The sequence below is a fragment of the Podarcis melisellensis genome (assembly GCF_964234715.1).
Source record: "Podarcis melisellensis genome assembly, chromosome: 1".
Classification (NCBI taxonomy): domain Eukaryota; kingdom Metazoa; phylum Chordata; class Lepidosauria; order Squamata; family Lacertidae; genus Podarcis; species Podarcis melisellensis.
This window is the reverse complement of record NC_138528.1, coordinates 106565074-106583492: the sequence shown is the minus strand read 5'-3', so window position 1 is coordinate 106583492 and position 18419 is coordinate 106565074. Positions and strand designations below refer to the sequence as shown.

General features: G+C 44.5%; 1 protein-coding gene across 12 annotated transcripts in view; it reads left to right on the top strand.

Annotated features, from left to right (window-relative positions):
- Window positions 1-18419, top strand: part of KCNH7 (potassium voltage-gated channel subfamily H member 7) — a 273427-nt gene that overhangs the window by 141403 nt on the left and 113605 nt on the right. For all 12 annotated transcript variants that reach the window (XM_081928560.1, XM_081928567.1, XM_081928565.1 and 9 more), the window contains exon 3: window positions 9989-10144. In XM_081928560.1, the coding sequence (XP_081784686.1) occupies window positions 9989-10144 (156 nt within the window). The remainder of the gene's footprint in view (window positions 1-9988; window positions 10145-18419) is intronic.

Sequence of the window (18419 nt, the reverse complement as noted above, 5' to 3'; positions counted from 1 at the left end):
CATTCTCAGGGCACTTGAGAGTTCCTTTCGCATTTTGGTTGGTGCAGGTTTTGAGCTTCCCTTTCCTTTCTGGTAAACATTTCTCCAGCACTCAGCAGCCTCCCTGGCTGCCCATTAGGAGGGGCAGCTAGATTGAAGATCAGGCACCTGGGAAGGCATGCAGAATGCAGAGGATTTGTATAAATGATACACAGGGCTTTTTTTTTCAGTGAACTCACCGGAACTCAGTTCCGGCACCTCTCAGGTAGGCACCATTGCCATTATAAGAGAACAAGGGAGGCATTCGTGGTGAGTTCCGGCACTTCTTTTTCTAGAAAAACAGCATTGATAATATCTGTGTTGACCACCTCAAAACATAGATAAGCACATCAACGCCTACCCATGAGAATTTCCCCCAAATTTTCTCTCTGCATCCTCCTCTTCTTATACAATTTATTTTCCCATTTTTCAGTACCATTATTGTTTACGGTGAAGTTCTGTGCTTTCATGAAGATATGGAACAGCTACTCTCACAAAATTTCATAAAGAGAATTACTAATTGAGTGGTGCAAACTGGTGATTTTAAGATTCTGTCACACACACTTTAGATACTAATGTCTGCCTGGGGACTCTCTTTCGTATTTCCTTGACTCTCTCTGCCTCAAGTCCTGCCCCAATGGCACCACTGCCAGTTGTGCAGTTAGGCCAGTGATTGCCAACATTTTTAGACCCATGGGCACATTTGCAAAGCAGAGAAACATTTGTAGGCAGGACAACCAAGCACACCCTGCAACCTATTCCATTGACCACAACAAAGGGCTTCTTTTAAACCTAATTTCAATAGGGAGTGGCATGAGAGGAGACCCTTCGGGTGCAAAGGAAGGCCTCTCCAGGCACAGATGCACCCTTGGGTGCCCTGTTTGTGGCCCCTGAGTTAGGTAATCTTGAGACTTTAAGCATAATAGTCTTATCCCTTACCACCATCACCATATAGACTTAATGGTCTTACAATGGTCTTACAATACAAAGCTTATTTTGCTTACTACACATGGTCTTATGGGGATCTCTCTATTTAGAAATTAATGTTTAACTTTGCTTATGTCAAGCTGTGGTAAGTCAGCCCTGTTGTGTTTGCCTCCTCCCTCATTCTCCTTACCCCAGAGTTACCATTGTCTGTACCTGGTAAATAGGGGACATGGAGCTTATGATAACATGCTTTGACATCCTCAGAAGAGCTTAACCTGCCTATCCCACTATAATAAGTGCATTGGATAAAAACATGCTTGGTTACGGCTGGATCTGAGAGATGAATTCTAAACATGTGTTTCATGCATAAAGCTTAAAAGTTCCAGATATTTTAGAAAGCATGAAAACTGATCCGCGAATTTGCTAAGCTGGTGTATTTATTTCAAACCATATTTAATCTCATTACTTAACTTCTTGTACTCTGGTTTAAGAGTTGCGTGGATAATTGCCTTACAGGGGTAAACTGCCTATCAAAATCAGAAAGAACAAACAGCAGCTACAGATAGACCTAATCAGTCTTTGCACTAATTGCTTTCTTTCATGTTCGTGTTCCGGAATGGAGGTGATTGTGCATTGGTATGCATATTCCTACTCATTAGCCTTGAAAATTTTGAGGAACTGTAGGTTGTTTCGGTTTTTAAAAGGGTTTTAAGAAAACATTGCAAAAACACTGGGTTTCATTTCACCAGAATTTCATGCAGAATTCTTTTAACAAATTAAATGGTTGGAGGTGTGTGGTTTCCTCAAATCTAAAGCAGGAGTGGGGAACCTCAGACCCAGAACCAATTGCAGCCATCCAGCCATCTCTAGCCAACCCTCATCACTCTCACTAGCCCACATCCCTTGTCCAAGCCACACCCTTCACCATATTGCTTTATGTCTGTCATGCTCCACTGCTTTTGCCTTGCAGAAACGACCCTTTGCCTCTTGCTTGTCTAGAAGGACAGGTGTTTGCATGCATTGTTAAAAACCTCTGGCTTTTGCTGGCATGTAGCCCATTGTACAAGAGTAAGGGTCATGCCCATTGATTGGCCGTTTTTGCCTCTCGCCCCCCCCTCCCGGCATGCAACCCCCAGAAGGTTCCTTACAAGGGAATACACCCCCACCCCAATCAGATTCCCAGCCCTGCTCTAATAGAAGGAAGCCCATTCATGGATATTGCTGTGGTCGGGTTCACATTAGCATTTTTTCCCCTAGTTGAACCTAACACAATCTCAATTTTTAAAAGGCTATCCATGCATTGAACCTATTTGCTAAATGGTTTAAAATGAGAACAGCTGAACTACTTCAGGTTTCCCACATAACATCTGAGAGTGCTCAAAAGAAATGCTAAGCAAAAACTAAGATTGCATAATTTTAGGAACACACTCAGGCAAACAACAACACCAAAGCCACCCTTGGTATTGCAAAGAGGGTCAACCAGGGGTGGGAGGGAGCCCTCCTCACCACCAGACAGCCAAGCCGACTGTTAGAAGAACAGAAGGATGCTGCGAGAGAAGACCAAAGGCCTGTTTAGTCCAGATGTCCACAAAAAGTTCACAAGCAGGAGCACAATGCCACTTTCCATAGTGTAGTCATTGATAGCCTCATCCGCCTTGATTTTCCTTCATCTTGTTGGCTACTGTGAGAACATCCTGGTGGGCTGGATGAGCCTTTGGACTGATTTGTCTGTTCCACTTTAAAACCATCCAGTTGGGCAGCCAACACTTTATATTGTGGTGGTAAGCTCCATCGTTTAACTATGTGCTGTGTGAAGTACTTATTTCCCACCTGGCAAGCTGGCTACAAAACTTGACAATTTTGCACATGCTCAGAGCCATTATTCCTAGTTCTGGAATTCATTGGCTTATTTTTCACAAGCCATGACTTCTTGAGATTTCGGAGGTAAAGCTGGACTGAATTGAAAACAAATCCAATACTCCACCACCACCCCTCAGAAAATAACCCCTATTACTTGGTATTTTAATAATGGATTTGATATGGTGCCAACTGGGAAATTACAAAGTTGGAGGTGTCTTAATGAAGAAAGTTTAATGGGTAGACAGGGAGCTCTCCTGAAAAGAAAACATAGCAGTTCGGTGGAAGATAGAAAGAAAGTTGTGAGCGATAAAGTTGTTAGTGGAGTTTTTGCAAAGCTCAGTCTTGGGAACTACTCCAATCAATATTAATCAACAGCCTTGATGGTAAAAATGAGAGTGTGATAATGAAATCTGATGATGATACCAAATTGGGGACCATGTTCAATGCTAGGGAGGACTGGAAAGCCAAGCACAATGATCTGAAGGATTTTCATAATCCTGTGTAGTAGAAATGAGTTGCAATGTTCGTGCATTAGACTATTAATCATATCCTGTTTGTAGTTTTTTATTGTAGGTTTATCAATAGGAGATGGCAGACAAGGAGGAATGTCTAGGCCTAATGGGGAAGCACAGTGGGCTTTAAAAATTTGGTGCATTCTAATTTTTATTATTTAAACTTCTAAGGTTCTTTCATACATCCATTCTGCAGACTTAAGTTGGTTTGGGGCTATAACAGCATGACACAGCAGGAAAAGGGTCTTCTCTATGGAATATCATGTGTGGGGTATAATATCAGACCCTCCAAGTGTCCCTGTTTTCTAGGGATGTCCCTGATTTAGAGATGTCATCCTGGTTTATGATTTGATCCCAGAATGTCCCACTTTTCCTTAGAATGTCCCTACTTTCACTGGACAAATGGTGGACAGTATGGCGTTATCTGACCCCTGATCCGTCTGAAGGCAATCCTGTATAGGGATTTTTTTTAATGTTTAATATTTTATTATGTTTTTATATATGCTGGAAGCTACCCAGAGTGCTGGGTCAACCCAAGAAGATGTGTAGGGTATTAATATTAAAATTATCATTATGGAATGGGATATCCCTATTTTCATCGGAGAAATGTTGGAGGGTATGGAGCTATCCAAGTTTCTTTTAATGCTTAATTATGATTTTATATATGTTAGAAACTGCCCAGAGTGGCTGGGGGCAACCCAGTAAGATGTGTGGGGTATAAATAGTAAGATTATCATTACAGAATGAAACGTCTCTATTTTCATCAGTGAAATGATGAAAGGTATGTAATATTAAGGGAATTTTGTCCGTGTTATATTTGTTCAAGTTCACTAGAGTCTAGAGAAAACTCCATCCAGGTTTTACACAAACAAAGCTCAGGAGTTCTGTGGACCAAGCCCTGAGGCTGTTGAAGAGAGAGAAATGGGGAAGGGGTTTTTTTCTCATGATTTATGTACGTTCCAGATTGTTCTAAGTAAAGTGGCCTGGCCATCATCCTTCATATAAAGAGTACATCTTACAGATGGTTGTTTGTTGTCTTCAGCTCCTACAGTGAAAAGCCCACAGAAGTGTTGCTGAGTAACATTATTTTCAATATTTGACACTTGTTCCTTAGGCTGCACATACTCATCCTGTTAAAGAGCGTTTCCCTCAATTGTTCCACTTAACGTGTCTCTCTGTGGGGTTGAACTGGCACCCTGCCTCCTAGAGCAATAGTAAAGCAAACTATTAGCAAATACTTTAAGCCCATTTGGCAGGGACTGTGTTCCCTCCTCCTTCCCACCACAACACTTAGTATGCTGTGTTGTTCGTTTCTAGTTCCGCTACTTAATAACAAACAGTGGTTGCGACAGGATATGATTATTAATAATTCAGAGTTCAGGGTGCCATTTCAGAGTACCATTAAATAAATACATCAGTAAAAAATTTCCGTAGACGTGAGAATTCACACACTTTGGATTTTACAATTGAATTTTAAAGCACTTTTTGAAAGTGACCAGTCCTGGCTAAACCATGTCTTGGCAATAGGCCTGAAATCTTGGTATCGTACAGCAGATGATGGTATGCTGTAATGACCAGTAGCGACTGAGGATCTGGCTTATTCTGGTATAGAAATTCACCTTGTAAATTGAAAGTTGGTCATGGGTTGGACCTCAGTGCTTCATGTTTAACTTACACTGTAAAAGAGCAGCTCCCTTTTTCCTTTGGTCACGTTCAGATGAATCCGTTAGATAAAATCCAGAATTATAGTGCAGGAAGACTAAAGTGCAGGATGTGTCAAGCTATAGATATAGACTTATTTAAGGCAGAGGGTTTTTTGCAATTTTATTTTATTTTATTTTATTTAAAAAAGACCTTATGAAAATTCATCAGCAAGATGCATACAAATGTTTGTATGGAATTTTGCCTAAGATTTGCATTTCTCTACAAGCTGTCTTCCCAAATATAATGCATTTTTAAATATTATTTGTGTTTTTATACACACTTTATCCCAGGATATTCATTTTTTTTTGTCCACATCACTTGGCTGGAGGACTGCATTGCAAAGTTCAGAGAGATGTGGATTTCAAAGCATGATTGCCTTTCAGTTCCCATATTTTTTTTAAAAAAATGTTTTTATTAGAGATTTTCTTGTGTTACAAAACAAACAGACAAATGGGGAAGAGTACATAAAGCGTCTCCTTTTTTTAAAGAGCCTTTTTCACAGTTGTTTACATTTAGTAAGAGACACTGTCGTTCTAGATATCATGCATTTGGAGTGGGGAGAAAGATGGGAGGGTAATGTTCTTTCCTTCTATCGCATCAACATCACATCACCTTAAGAGGTTTTGCAAGGAAAATGTTTGATTATAGATAAGATCACAGATCGGGGATAAAACTGCGAACCACAAACCCTTCAAGCAAACAAAAACCAAGACTGCACAATTCGCGAGTTGAAATTTTCAAAGTTGATAGTGAAATGTCAAATGTCCTCTTTTCCTCCTTTAAAGAGCAGGACTGCAGGTCTGTCACACAGCAAGTCTGGGAGGGGGTAGATGGCGGTACCAGAGCAGTAGCATCCTATGTGGTTGGGCAGAGTCACCTTCCTGACTCCCACATCATCACTGCCGCTTACCTGAATGGGACCAAGGCTGTAGCGAGGCTGTACTTAGGAAAGCACTTGAGTGGCAGCAGTCTTTCTCGTGCAACACTAAGGTGCCAACCTCACCACTGTCCCATCCCAGCCTCATTGTGGTGTAGTGGTTAAGAGCGGTAGTCTCGTAATCTGGGGAACCGGGTTCGCGTCTCCGCTCCTCCACATGCAGCTGCTGGGTGACCTTGGGCCAGTCACACTTCTTTGAAGTCTCTCAGCCCCACTCACCTCACAGAGTGTTTGTTGTGGGGGAGGAAGGGAAAGGAGAATGTTAGCCGCTTTGAGACTCCTTAAAGGGAGTGAAAGGCGGGATATCAAATCCAAACTCTTCTTCTTCTTCTTCATTTTGGTAAACAGCAGTGACACTGGTGTTGGGAGTCCAGCTCCACTCCTCCACATACTCCATTATTAGAGAAAGGGCAGGAGAAGCTGTAGTTGCCTGATCTCCAGATTCAGCAACTAATTTAAAGAACCAGGGGGTATCTCTGTGTTCCATTATGGCAGCCCTGTTTGCTAGCCTGTGGGGTGCTGAGCTTTGAATGTGCAAGCAGAGACAACCACCATCATTTGTCTGCTAAACCAGGGATGGGAATACCTGTGTCCTTCCAGATGTTGTTGGTCTACAACTCCCATCCTCCCTGAACAATTGGCCATGCTGGCTGAGGCTTATGGGGTGCTGGAATCCATCTACATCTCAGAGGCCAAGGGCTCCCTATTCCTCTGCTTGGCAAAGGCTCAGCATAGTCCATATCTCCTCCACAACCACCCTTCTCATTGGTGCAAGAGGCCAGCTTCCACAAATCTACCCATCACAACACAGTTGGAGACTTGCTGCAAAACAGATACCAAAGGATTCTTCTCTTTGATAATGACTATGCGATAATAACAATGCCTTTCCCCGTGAATCAGAAAATATAATTCTGAAACCTAAAAAGGGCAATATGTATTTTGGTTAATTAACTGAAAAAAGTAACAGTTCTTCCGTCTAGCCTCTCCTCCAACAACACTCTGCTTAACCAGTCTCGATTTCAGCATGCGGCCTGCAGCATTGCTATTTTTAGCCCAGATGGGACAGGCTTAAATTGCTTATTTTCCGTTTACTAAAGTCGTCTTGTTTGTTCCCATGGAAACTGGCAAGTGCTTAACTGTTTTATTAAATGGATTGAAGCCACAGCTACAAATTCTGAAAGGGAGAGCCTGTTGGGTTTTAGGCACAGTTCACACTGTGCTTAGAAGAAAGTGTGCAGTAGGAAAAATTACATGAACTTGAGTGGAGGTGGGGGTTACAGTTGACCATGTTAGGGTTATGGAGGCAGGGGGAAATCAGGACATTTGGGGGGGAGCAAAGAACCATATTACCCTGGTGGAAAGTGGCCTGTCCCACATTTCAATAGTAGGTGGGACCAAAAAGAGAGATATACCATAAATTGCACACACCCAAACCACTTAATACAGGAGAGCTGCCTTGGCTTTTGCTGGCTCATGGTGCCAGACTGCTAGTTTTCTCTGATTTTAGCCATATTGCATTCTGTATCATTATACACTTGATGATTGTGTGGCAGGCGGTAAAGCTATAACACCTAATGCATGCACACTGAACATATACATAATTGAGAGACACTGTTAACATATGCAGATGCATTCATAAATAACACCAAAGCACTTATATATATTGGACTTACCGTGTGTGTGTGTGTGTGTGTGTGTGTGTGTGTGAGAGAGAGAGAGAGAGAGAGAGAGAGAGAGAGAGAGAGAGAGCGCACACACACACACACACACACACCACAAACACACTGTATATCTGGAATAGCTCTCCCATGGAAATAATTTCTCATTTCTGTCCACTGCCATCAAGATGGGTGCTGGTTTGAAGGAACTCTATCAATGACTGTAGATCACTTGATATATTCCAGGTTTTCTGCATTAGTTTCAGGCCCCTGTCATTATGGCCAGATAATTCTCTCGCAGATGTATCTGTGTGAAACTAGTAGCCAAAGTGCCTCTTGGTGCTTATTACTGCAATCACATTACTACCAGAGTTGATACCCAGTGCTACAGAAGCAGACAAATGACTTTGTATCTTCCCTTTCTCCCACTTCTGCGTGGCATAAGTGAAAGTGGTTAAAAAGCAGGGTGCAACCCTGCTTACCCAGAGAGCAGATTTTTAATTACGTTTTTATATATGTTAGAAGCTTACATGTTAGTAGAAAGACCTTGAGGTGATCAAGGGTTTTCTGGTGGTTGAAACATTTCTTTCAAAAAACATAAAAGAGTCATGCACTGCTCAGACAGGTGCAGGGATCTCTCCATAGCTTTCTGCACTTCCTGGAATGCCTTGGGAGCAACGTCATTCAACACAGGGCATTGTTTCCCTGCAAGGCATTCCAGGAAGTGAGGTTGCCAGAAGATTCTCATGCTGATTCCCACCAGGCCAGGCTTCCTGGAATCCCTGGTTTTGGATGGCAGCTTTGTTTCACCACCACCCTGTGAGCAGTCAGAAAAGAGCTAGTCAGTTTATTTATTTATTTGCTCAGCTCTAAAGATAATCTGAATAGCAGCATGTCTGTTTGTGCTAAAGCTTCCCCCCCCCCCGCCCTTGCATCTTTTCTCTGACGCTCAGGTTACATAGCCTCGAGGCTACATCTCGGCCTGTGCGCCATTCTCGATGATGGTTCCGAATGTCTGTTTTTCTTCTTCAGCCTCTGTGTATTCCCCATGGAAGACGTCCAGAGAGCTGCTGCATGTGTTACAGTAGAGGCATATATTTGTTAACATATTCGACGAGTTGTTTTGTTTCTGCTTGCAATATATGAAATTGGGTTGCTGTTGTTGTTTGACTTCATGTTTACTGTTGAGTTCCCCATTGGTGTGTGTCAAGCTCTCTCATAGAATCATAGAGATGGAAGGGGCCACGAGGGCAGTGGCATAGTGTGGGAGGGGCCACAGGGATCATTGCCCCCGGCACAAAATTGTTAGGGAAGCAAAATTTCAACACCCGGTGCTGCCTCAATGCAGCTTCTATCGCTGGGCTCCGTTGAAAATGGCGTTTCCATGCTCTGAATGATGTCTTTTATACTGAATGGACACAGAGCAGAGCGTTCCTGGCTTATCCAGGAAGCCAAAGTAAAGTTTTTTTCAACTGAAAAACTCTCCCCACTCCCTAAAAACAAAAAATCTGCCGAAACTTTTCTGATTCAGAATTGGAAGAATGTGCAGAATTCAACCACAAAGACAGTTAAAATACAAATAGTTGTCTATTTTAAGCAAGTGTCCTCCCTGTAGCCCAGCCAAAAGTTTGACTTTCAAGCTGCTGACATTTAAGAGAATAATGGGGCTTTTTTCAGCCTCTCTGTTGATAGGGGGAATCGCAGGTGGCTGTTGACACTGAATACCTTCCCAGTATGACGCTGTGCACGTGTTTGAAGCATTTATGAGGAACAAAAAAGCAGCAAAAAAAAGGCGCGCTGAACTCTTTCACCCACTTACAGTGGAGGCTGCTGCGTTTGAGCAGGTGGGGCAGTGGCCTGCCATCCCCAGTCTGCCCTGAGCCAATCCCTACTTGCCTGCCTGCCCCACAACCAGCCCAAAAGGTGGCATTGCCTCTTTGCTTCTCCCTTCTTAATCTCAATGTTGCCCCTTGTAAAATTCATCAGAGAGGAGGATGGGGACAGAAGTAGGATTAGTTGGCTCTGCCTGTCATTTCTCCCATTCTACATCCAATTTGAGCTCCCTGTCTGACGCCCTACCAGTCCAAATGGCCACCATCCAGCACTGCTTGGAAGTAAACACAATAGGACTTGCCTCTGACTTGGCAAGTGTAGGATCACACTGGCAGTGACATAAATAAGGGAGCTTCTTGAAATCACGATATGGTTGATCGATTGTCAGAAAACATTTGCCTGTCCTTAAATCAAACGAATGATAGTGTTTCTCAAAACAGTTAACATATTCCTAGAATGACTGGCATAGAAATCATCGGGGAGGAATGATTTCACTTACAAACCTTTGCTTAAATTGTTCCTCTCTCTCTTCTATCTAGGGTCCACCTTCATTTGCAACACCCACATCATCCCAGTGAAAAATCAAGAAGGAGTTGCCATGATGTTTATTATTAGCTTTGAATACGTAACAGATGAGGAGAATGTCGAGTCCCCAGAGAAACTGAACCAGATACTCTCAGCCAAAGTTGCAAACCGTAAGTGTGTTTACTATGGGAATTTGGGTGGGTGGGTCGTAGGGCATGGAACAAATGATGTGCTACTCTTGGTAGAACTTTGGCCTTTAACACATTCCCTGGAACGAAGATTCTTGGGCTGTGTACGCACTATACCTTTTAAAACACATTCGAAGCACATTCTACCCCACAAAGAATTCTGGGCACTGTAGTTTGAGTTGGGGGAATGTGTTTCAAATGTCTGAACAGGAATTGCCTAATTTTTGTTGTCTATGCTCTGGTAACCTCTAGGTTACATTACCGCGACACGTTATATGTAGGGCTGCCTCTGAAGACGGTACGGAAACTCCAGCTGGTGCAGAATTTGGCAGCTAGGTTGCTTACCAGGAGGAGACGGTTTGAGCATATTACACCGATCCTGGCCTGACTTCACTGGCTGCCAATTGGTTTCTGGGCACAATTCAAAGTGCTGTTTTTGACCTATAAAGCCCTAAATGGCTCATGGCAGCAATACACCAAGGACCGCCTCATTTCATATGAACCAACCCAGACCCTGCAATCATCTTCTGAGGCCCTTCTTCATGTGCCTCCTCCACAAGAGGTCTGGAGGATGGCAACATGAGAACGGACTTTTTCTGCAGTGGCTCCCCACTTGTGGAATGCTCAACCCAGGGATGCTCACCAGGTGCCTTCACTGATACCTTTAGACACCAGGCGTTCGGCTGATTAGCATTCTATGGCCTTTGAAATGTATCTGTGGGAAGGGGGTTATTGGTTTGTTCTGCTTTTGTTTTCATTATGCATTCTGTGTTTTCATTTTCTATTTTTATGTCGGATGAGGGGTAGGATACAAATTTATTTAGTAATATTGGTTTTTTAAAAGCTTGTATTAAAGGTATGTTGGGTCCAAATGAAGAGATTGTAGCTCAGGAGCAGAGCAGCTGCACTGCATGCAAAAAGGTCCAAATTTCCATTTGTGGCATCTCCACTTGAAAATGTCAGTCACAGTCATAAAAAGACAACACTGATTGATTAACTAGTTTGAATGTTTTAGTGGTATTAACCATGGCTTTATACATGCCTTCAACACATTGCATAGCATGTTCCCGGAAAATGTGTTATTGAAAATGCTTGGAAATAAAGGGAATGGGTAATAAACCAGCATGTTTATTAATTTGGGTAGGTAGCTGTGTTGGTCTGATGCAGTCAAAATAAAAATAAATAAATAATTGTCCAGTAGCACCTTATAGACCAACTAAGGTTATTCAGATATCTGTATCTGAAGAAGTGTGCATGCACACAAAAGCTTATACCAGAACAAACTCAGTTGGTCTATAAGGTGCTACTGGACAATTTTATGTTTATTAATGTTTGAGAACACAATAGCCAAAAAAAAATCAATAGGTTGTAAAAATCAGTGGGCTAATCAATCAAAGGAAAGGAAAACTAGAAAAAAAACAAAACTGTAACCATAACTGTGACTCAGGGAAGTACAGAGATTGCTTTCTTCATCTTTCACTTTCTATATTAAGAAAACAATACGGAGTGATGGGCCATAATTTACATCAGAATGAAATCAGATCAACAGTCACCAGCAACAAGAATAAAACTCTCAGCGCCCTTAACAAATCACAGTTCCCAGGATTCTGTGGGGGGAGCCGTGACCATTAAAGTGGTATAAGAGTGCCTTAAATGTATTGTGCAGATGTGGCCGTGAACATATGCAGTGGAGGTATACAAAGATGGAAGGCTTTTTAAGTGAAATCATATGTAGTACAGTGGTACCTCGGTCTATGAACAGTCCTGTTAATGAACTATTCAGACAACGAACTCCACAAAACCAGGAAGTATGGTAGGTGTTCTAGCTAGTGAACTTTGCCTCGGAAGACGAATGGAAGCCGGTGGAAGGGCACCGGCAGCGGGAGGCCTCAGTAGGGAAAGTGCGCCTCAGTTTAAGAACGCTTTGGTTTAAGAACGGACTTCCGGAATGAATTAAGTTTGTAGATCAAGGAACCCCTGTACGAAAGAGGGCTTACTCTGCACATGAAAAGTGGCTAAACAAGAAAATTGTACAGAATAGGATTCTTCCCAAGGTTTACATTTCTGTATGTTTAAATTCACCATATATTCAAAACACATAGCTCCCCCCACAGAGCTACAGTTCCCAACAAACAAACTTTGTTTCCCAGAGCCATGTGCTTTAAATATATAGTGTCGATCTGAACCTAGTTACTGAAGGAAAAGAATCCTCATTTGCACTATGCTTAAAAAAATGTTTACACCCCATTGGCTTCTACTTTATGAAAGAATGCTTTTCAATAGATGTATCTACAAAATGCAGTATCATTGCTGAAGGCCATCAGTGCCTAGAAATCCAATTTTAAACATGCACACACATGTCTATATCAGGAAGAATGTCTGCCTGCTCATCCAATTAGGAGGCAAAACCATATGAATGGAGAGTTGTTTTGTTTTTGTTTTAAAAAAATGAGAACCATAATCTGCTTGCAGATATTCTAATGGCACAATAAGAGGCTAGATTTGTTAAACAAATTACTCATGAATTATTTGCTCAGCTTTGCTCCTAAGCTATTAACTTTAGCTAAAGCTATTAGGTTTAGCTAAGGCTATTAGGCTCTGGAAAGGCTGCATAAAATAAGGAGGAAAATGTCCATCACTCGTTGCATTTAATAGTAGATTTCAGTCATTTGTTCTGAATTTATAAACCACTCTGCATTTAAAGGACAGAATGCCTTAACAGTGATATAAAATATAAAACTGATCATAAAGCAGTATCAAAAAAGTAAACGCTAACCATAATTTAAAACTGCAGAGATGAAATATATGAAATTGGGAGGGCTTTGGAGAAAAGGAAGGTTTTCAAGAAATGTAGAAAACATAATTTGGGGCTTGCTTCCTTTTTGATTCTGGAAAACTGGTGCTGCAGTGCTAACAGTGTGTGCTTGAGCCACATAATGCCATTATCAGAGCTTCATCCTAAGGGCATGGAGTGGGATGGAGGTGGAGAGGTGGACCAGATATCCTGGTCCACAACAATATAGGGCTTTATACCTAGGCAGCATCTTAAAAAGCAGAGACATCACCTTGCTGACAAAGGTCCGTAAAGTTAAAGCTATGGTTTTCCCAGTAGTGATGTGTGGAAGGCTGATCACTGAAGAATTGATGCTTTTGAATTATGGTGCTGGAGGCAACTCTTGAGAGTCCCATGGACTGCAAGAAAATCAAACCTATCCATTCTGAAGGAAATCAGCCTTGAGTGCTCACTGGAAGGACAGATCCTGAAACTGAGGCTCCAATACTTTGGCCACCTCACGAGAAAAGAAGACTCATTGGAAAAGACCCTGATGTTGGGGAAGATTGAGGGCACAAGGAGAAGGGGACAACAAAGGACGAGATGGTCGGACAGTGTTCTCAAAGCTACTAACATGAGTTTGACCAAACTGCAGGAGGCAGTGGAAGACAGGAGTGCCTTAGTCAGACACAACTAAATGACTAAGCAACAACAACAAGTAAAACCTTGAATCTAGCTGGATAGCAGCCAGAACAAGGCTTTCAACAGAGGTGTTGCATGTTGTCAAAGTGTTGCCCTAGAAAGCAGCCATGCTATGGCATCCTGTAAAGCCCATCTAGAAGGAGTGTTAAGCGCAACCCTTAAGCAGCCAATACTGATGACTCCAATGAGGACAGAGAGTGGGAGGAAGGGGCCAGAGCCCTCCTCCTCTTGCCCCTGACCAAAGATCCAGGCCGTTCCACTGAGAAGCACCCACTGGAAGTCTCATGCACCGTTTTCCTTGGCTCAGGGGAAGGAGGCAGCACCAGCCAATGCCAAGCAGGCCCCTTCAAGGCCGAGGGAGTGAGGAAGCTCCATGGCACAGACTGGGCATGTCAGGGGAGGAGGAAAGGCAGGCTTGGTCTCTGAGATAACAGTGTCGTCTTAAGAGGCAGTAGGCAACCCTTCTCAAGGAAGTACAGTGGTACCTCGGGATACAGGCACTTCAGATTACAGACGCTTCAGGTTACAGACTCTGCTAACCCAGAAATAGTACCTCAGGTTAAGAACTTTGCTTCAGGATGAGAACAGAAATTGCACGATGGCAGCGGGAGGCCCCATTACTTTAGGAAGTGGTACCTCAGGTTAAGAACAGTTTCAGGTTAAGAATGGACCTCCAGAACGAATTAAATTTTTAACCCAGTCTACCACTGTAGACTGGGACGCAGGTGGCGCTGTGGGTAAAAGCCTCAGCGCCTAGGGCTTGCCGATCAAAAGGTCGGCGGTTCAAGTCCCTGCGGTGGGGTGCGCTCCCGTCGTTCAGTCCCAGCGCCTGCCAACCTAGCAGTTCGAAAGCACCCCCGGGTGCAAGTAGATAAATAGGGACCGCTTACCAGCGGGAAGGTAAACGGCGTTTCCGTGTGCGGCTCTGGCTCGCCAGATGCAGCTTTGTCACGCTGGCCACGTGACCTGGAAGTGTCTCTGGACAGCGCTGGCCCCTGGCCTCTTGAGTGGGATGGGCGCACAACCCTAGAGTCTGGCAAGACTGGCCCGTACGGGCAGGGGTACCTTTACCTTTACCTTTTACCACTGTAGTAACACTATCAAGGTGATTTATTTCCACAGAGAACATTATCTACGTAGAGGAAGTAGGAATTGGGTGTAGTGGGAGGTCTGGTAATAAAACATCTCACTAAAAAAGGCAAAGTTGTAAGGCTGTCTCCCAGACGAATTATTGAAACTAGGACCTGTAATTCTAACACACTGTATTTTCCAAGAGTGATCTGCAAATAGGAGGACTCGGGGCTAAATGCGTCAGTCAGACTGTTGTGGGCTATATGAAAATGGAAGGGTTCACCTCTGCTGTTCTAAGCTTATTTTTGCACATACGCACAGCCAGCCACACAAGTACATTTCCAAAAAGGTTGGCTATGCAAGCCTACACATATCTACCCAGACATAAGTGCCTCTGAATTTCACAGGATTTATTCACTGTAAGTATGTATAAGACTACAGCCTTTCTCAATAGTGCATCTCCAAATACTGTGTTGTATTAAAGCACCTGTGGTCCTGAAAACATTCTGCCCAAAATGTAACCTATTCAGATAAGGACCCAAGAAAAGCCAGATGGACTCATTTAGTGTAGCATCCTATTCCCACAGGGCCCAACCAGATACCTATGGGGAGATCGACAGCAAGACTTGAGTACAACAGCACTCTCCCCAAATGCGATTCCCAGCTACTGGCATGCAGTTGCATTGCCTCTGACAGTGGAGTTAGAACATAGTCATTGTGACCACTAGCCACTGAGATTCTTAATCTCCATTATTTTGTCTAATCATCCTTCGAAGTGGTCCATGTTTGTGGCCATCTTTCTGTGTAATTGAGAACAGTTATGTAAGCACAAAATCCCCAAACTGCACATCTGAATTCTCCCTAATGTGCTTTGGAATTCTCATTGACTCCAGTGTAAGACTTCTAGGATTTGAACAGAATGGGCAGGTGAGGGGGCGAAATGCAACCATTTCATGACAATATGAAGGCCAAAGTTCAGCAATATGTGGTGGGGTATAAGGCCTGCCCTGAAAGTTTTTAAGAAAGTTGCACATCGGTGTATCATACGCCATAATCATTTGCTCCCTGTGCTACAGTTCTGAATCCTTCTCAGGAACTCTTATCGTGTGGAATCATTGATTTTGAAACCCTGCTATATATACATCGAGCTGTGTCTCTGTTTGATAACATTTGTGCCATAGAACTTCATGGGGGGGGCAAGAGGAGTTAAAACAGCAATTTCCCCATTCTGCTTACTGAAGCAAGTTTCTGCAGTATGAGTTATCTAATGGCCTCTGCTTAGGGAACCAAGAAATTTCTAATGCAGAAAGCATGTTGCACAATTTAAAAATCCCCTTCAGTGGAGCCTAAAGCTGGGCAATGTTCATTTTAAGTTGGAGATGAAACATTATATTACAAACAGAAAGCCTTTCAACCAAAGTTCATTATTTTAAAATTTATACACACACACACACACAAAATCCATTATTCATGTGCTTTTAATAACATTTTGCATGATGTTATGTGTCAGGGTTTCTGGGAGAGAGGAGGAGATGACAGAGGAGACGGAGAGCGAGTGGGAGGAGGGGCAGAAGGATGAGGAAGAAGATGACGGAATTCTGAGGGAATCCACGAGTCTGAGCAGCGAGTCAGAGGATTCTCAAAAGGGGGTTACCTTAATCAAGCAAAAGGGAGGAGAAGGGAGAAGCGGAGAGGAGCCCAGTGGAAGACAGACGCAGCAAGAGGCGTCTCAGCCGGAACGGAGTAAAGGGGGTGGAGTCGTCAGCCTCTCGGAGGGAGCAGGATTAGGAGAGAACAGAGAAAGGGGGTTGGAGCAAGGTGTTCAGCCGGAAAGGGTGGAGAGCAGAACAAGGGGTGGTGTAGCGGTCGAAAGAAAGGTCAGCAGCAACGTACGCGCGCCAAGTTCAAACGTAGAGGCGCGCGGAAGTGGAGAGAGCTCAGGGGAGGAGCCCGGCCCTAAAGCCAGAAGGAGGGGGGAAGAGGCGGCAGAGGATTCAGCCTCAGGCGAGTCACGGAGAGAGGGAACCCAGGGGGGCAGGAAGACCCTGCGGAAAAGAAAGGAGAGGAAGAGGTGGTCTAGAGCCAGGCTATTAAGTTGGTGTGGAAGAGGGGAGGAGTCAGAGGGGACTTCAGCGGTCTAACGTGACAGACGTACGGCCACGATGCTGAACTGTACGAGAAGCAGAAATCTTCAATAAACTTTTCCTGTAAATAAACTGCAACGGAGTGAGGTCTCTTGTGAGCTGGGACCCGTCCTGGGTGGCCGTGACAGTAAGTCCCCTCTCAGAAAGCAAAAAATTTTTTTTTGCGAAGCTCACGAACGGGAGCAGCCATGAGCGCTGAGGAGCAGCTGGTTGCACTGCGGGATCAGGTTACCGCTCTCACATCGGCAGTCATTGCTTCGCAGAAGAAGAATGACGACTTGGAGAAGACGTGCCAGGATTTGCAGGCAAGGTGGGAACACGCGGACAGGGCGGGGGCCCCAGGTTCCAGAGCGGAGGGCATTGCGCTTGGACGGAGGGGGGGTGCCCTGGTTCCGCATTTTAATGGCAACTTGCAAGACTATCCCAATTTCAGAGCGGACGTCGTATATGCACTGCATTTACTCCGTCACGATTTTAAAGATGAGGAGGAGAAAGTGGGGTTCATTGTTTCGCACCTGCATGGGGAGGCCAGGGCTTGGCTACGCAATCTGTGGCGCGAAGATGGACCGGCCCGTCGCAATTCAACTGCGTTCATCAAAGCGATGGATTCTTGTTTTCAATCCTCTGTGGATGTGGACATTGCGCGCCGTCAAATGCACGGGCTGAGGCAGGGGAAAGCGACTGTGCGCCAATACCACTCTAAATTTTTTGCATTGCTCACCGCCTTAGATTGGCCAAAGGACAGTAAGCCGGTCAGAGATCTTTTTTGGGAGGGATTGAGCCCCCCCATCAAGGATGAGATCGCTAGGGGGGACAGACCCCAGACCCTAGAAGACGTGGTGCAACGGGCTTTAGCTATTGGAATTCGACATGAGGGACGTCCGTGGCACGAGGAGGACGGGCCCCAAGCGCGTGCGCAAGCGAGGACTCTCCCTTTTGTGCACAGGGATTTCAGCCGTGCGCACCCCTCGCCAATGGGGAAGGACAGCGAGGAGCCGATGGAGATTGGTGGTGCTAGGGCTCAGAAGCCATCCCAGAGCCCTGTCCCTGGTGCAGCCAAAGCGAAGCCTCCTAGAGGAACCAGGAAGTGTTACATCTGTGACAGTGCGCACCATATGGCGAAAGAGTGCCCCCAGAGGCTCCAGAAGCACACTGCAGCACTGGCAACTGTAACAGCAGAGGTGCAACCAGGGGAGCAGCTTCAGGGAAACGACAGTGCCTGGCTGGAAGCAGAGCTACTGGGGCTCAGCCAGGCGGATCTGTAGACAAGCCCCCAGCATCACTGCAGAGCGTGGACCCTTTGCCTCCCAGACCGGCAGTTCTGCTCACAGCAACACTCCAGTTGCCTGATGGGAGACTCCTCGAGGTTCCAATAACGATCGATTCGGGAAGCAACGCCGACTTCGTGGGACTGCAGTTCGTTAAGCAGCACAACATGGCGCTCCTGCCTGCAACGACGCCTCTAAACGTGGTCACGGTAGACGGCAGGAAGTTGCTGGGGGGGCAAGTGGTGCAGCAAACCCCTCCCATGATGATGCAGATTGGCAACCATCGAGAACTTATTAGT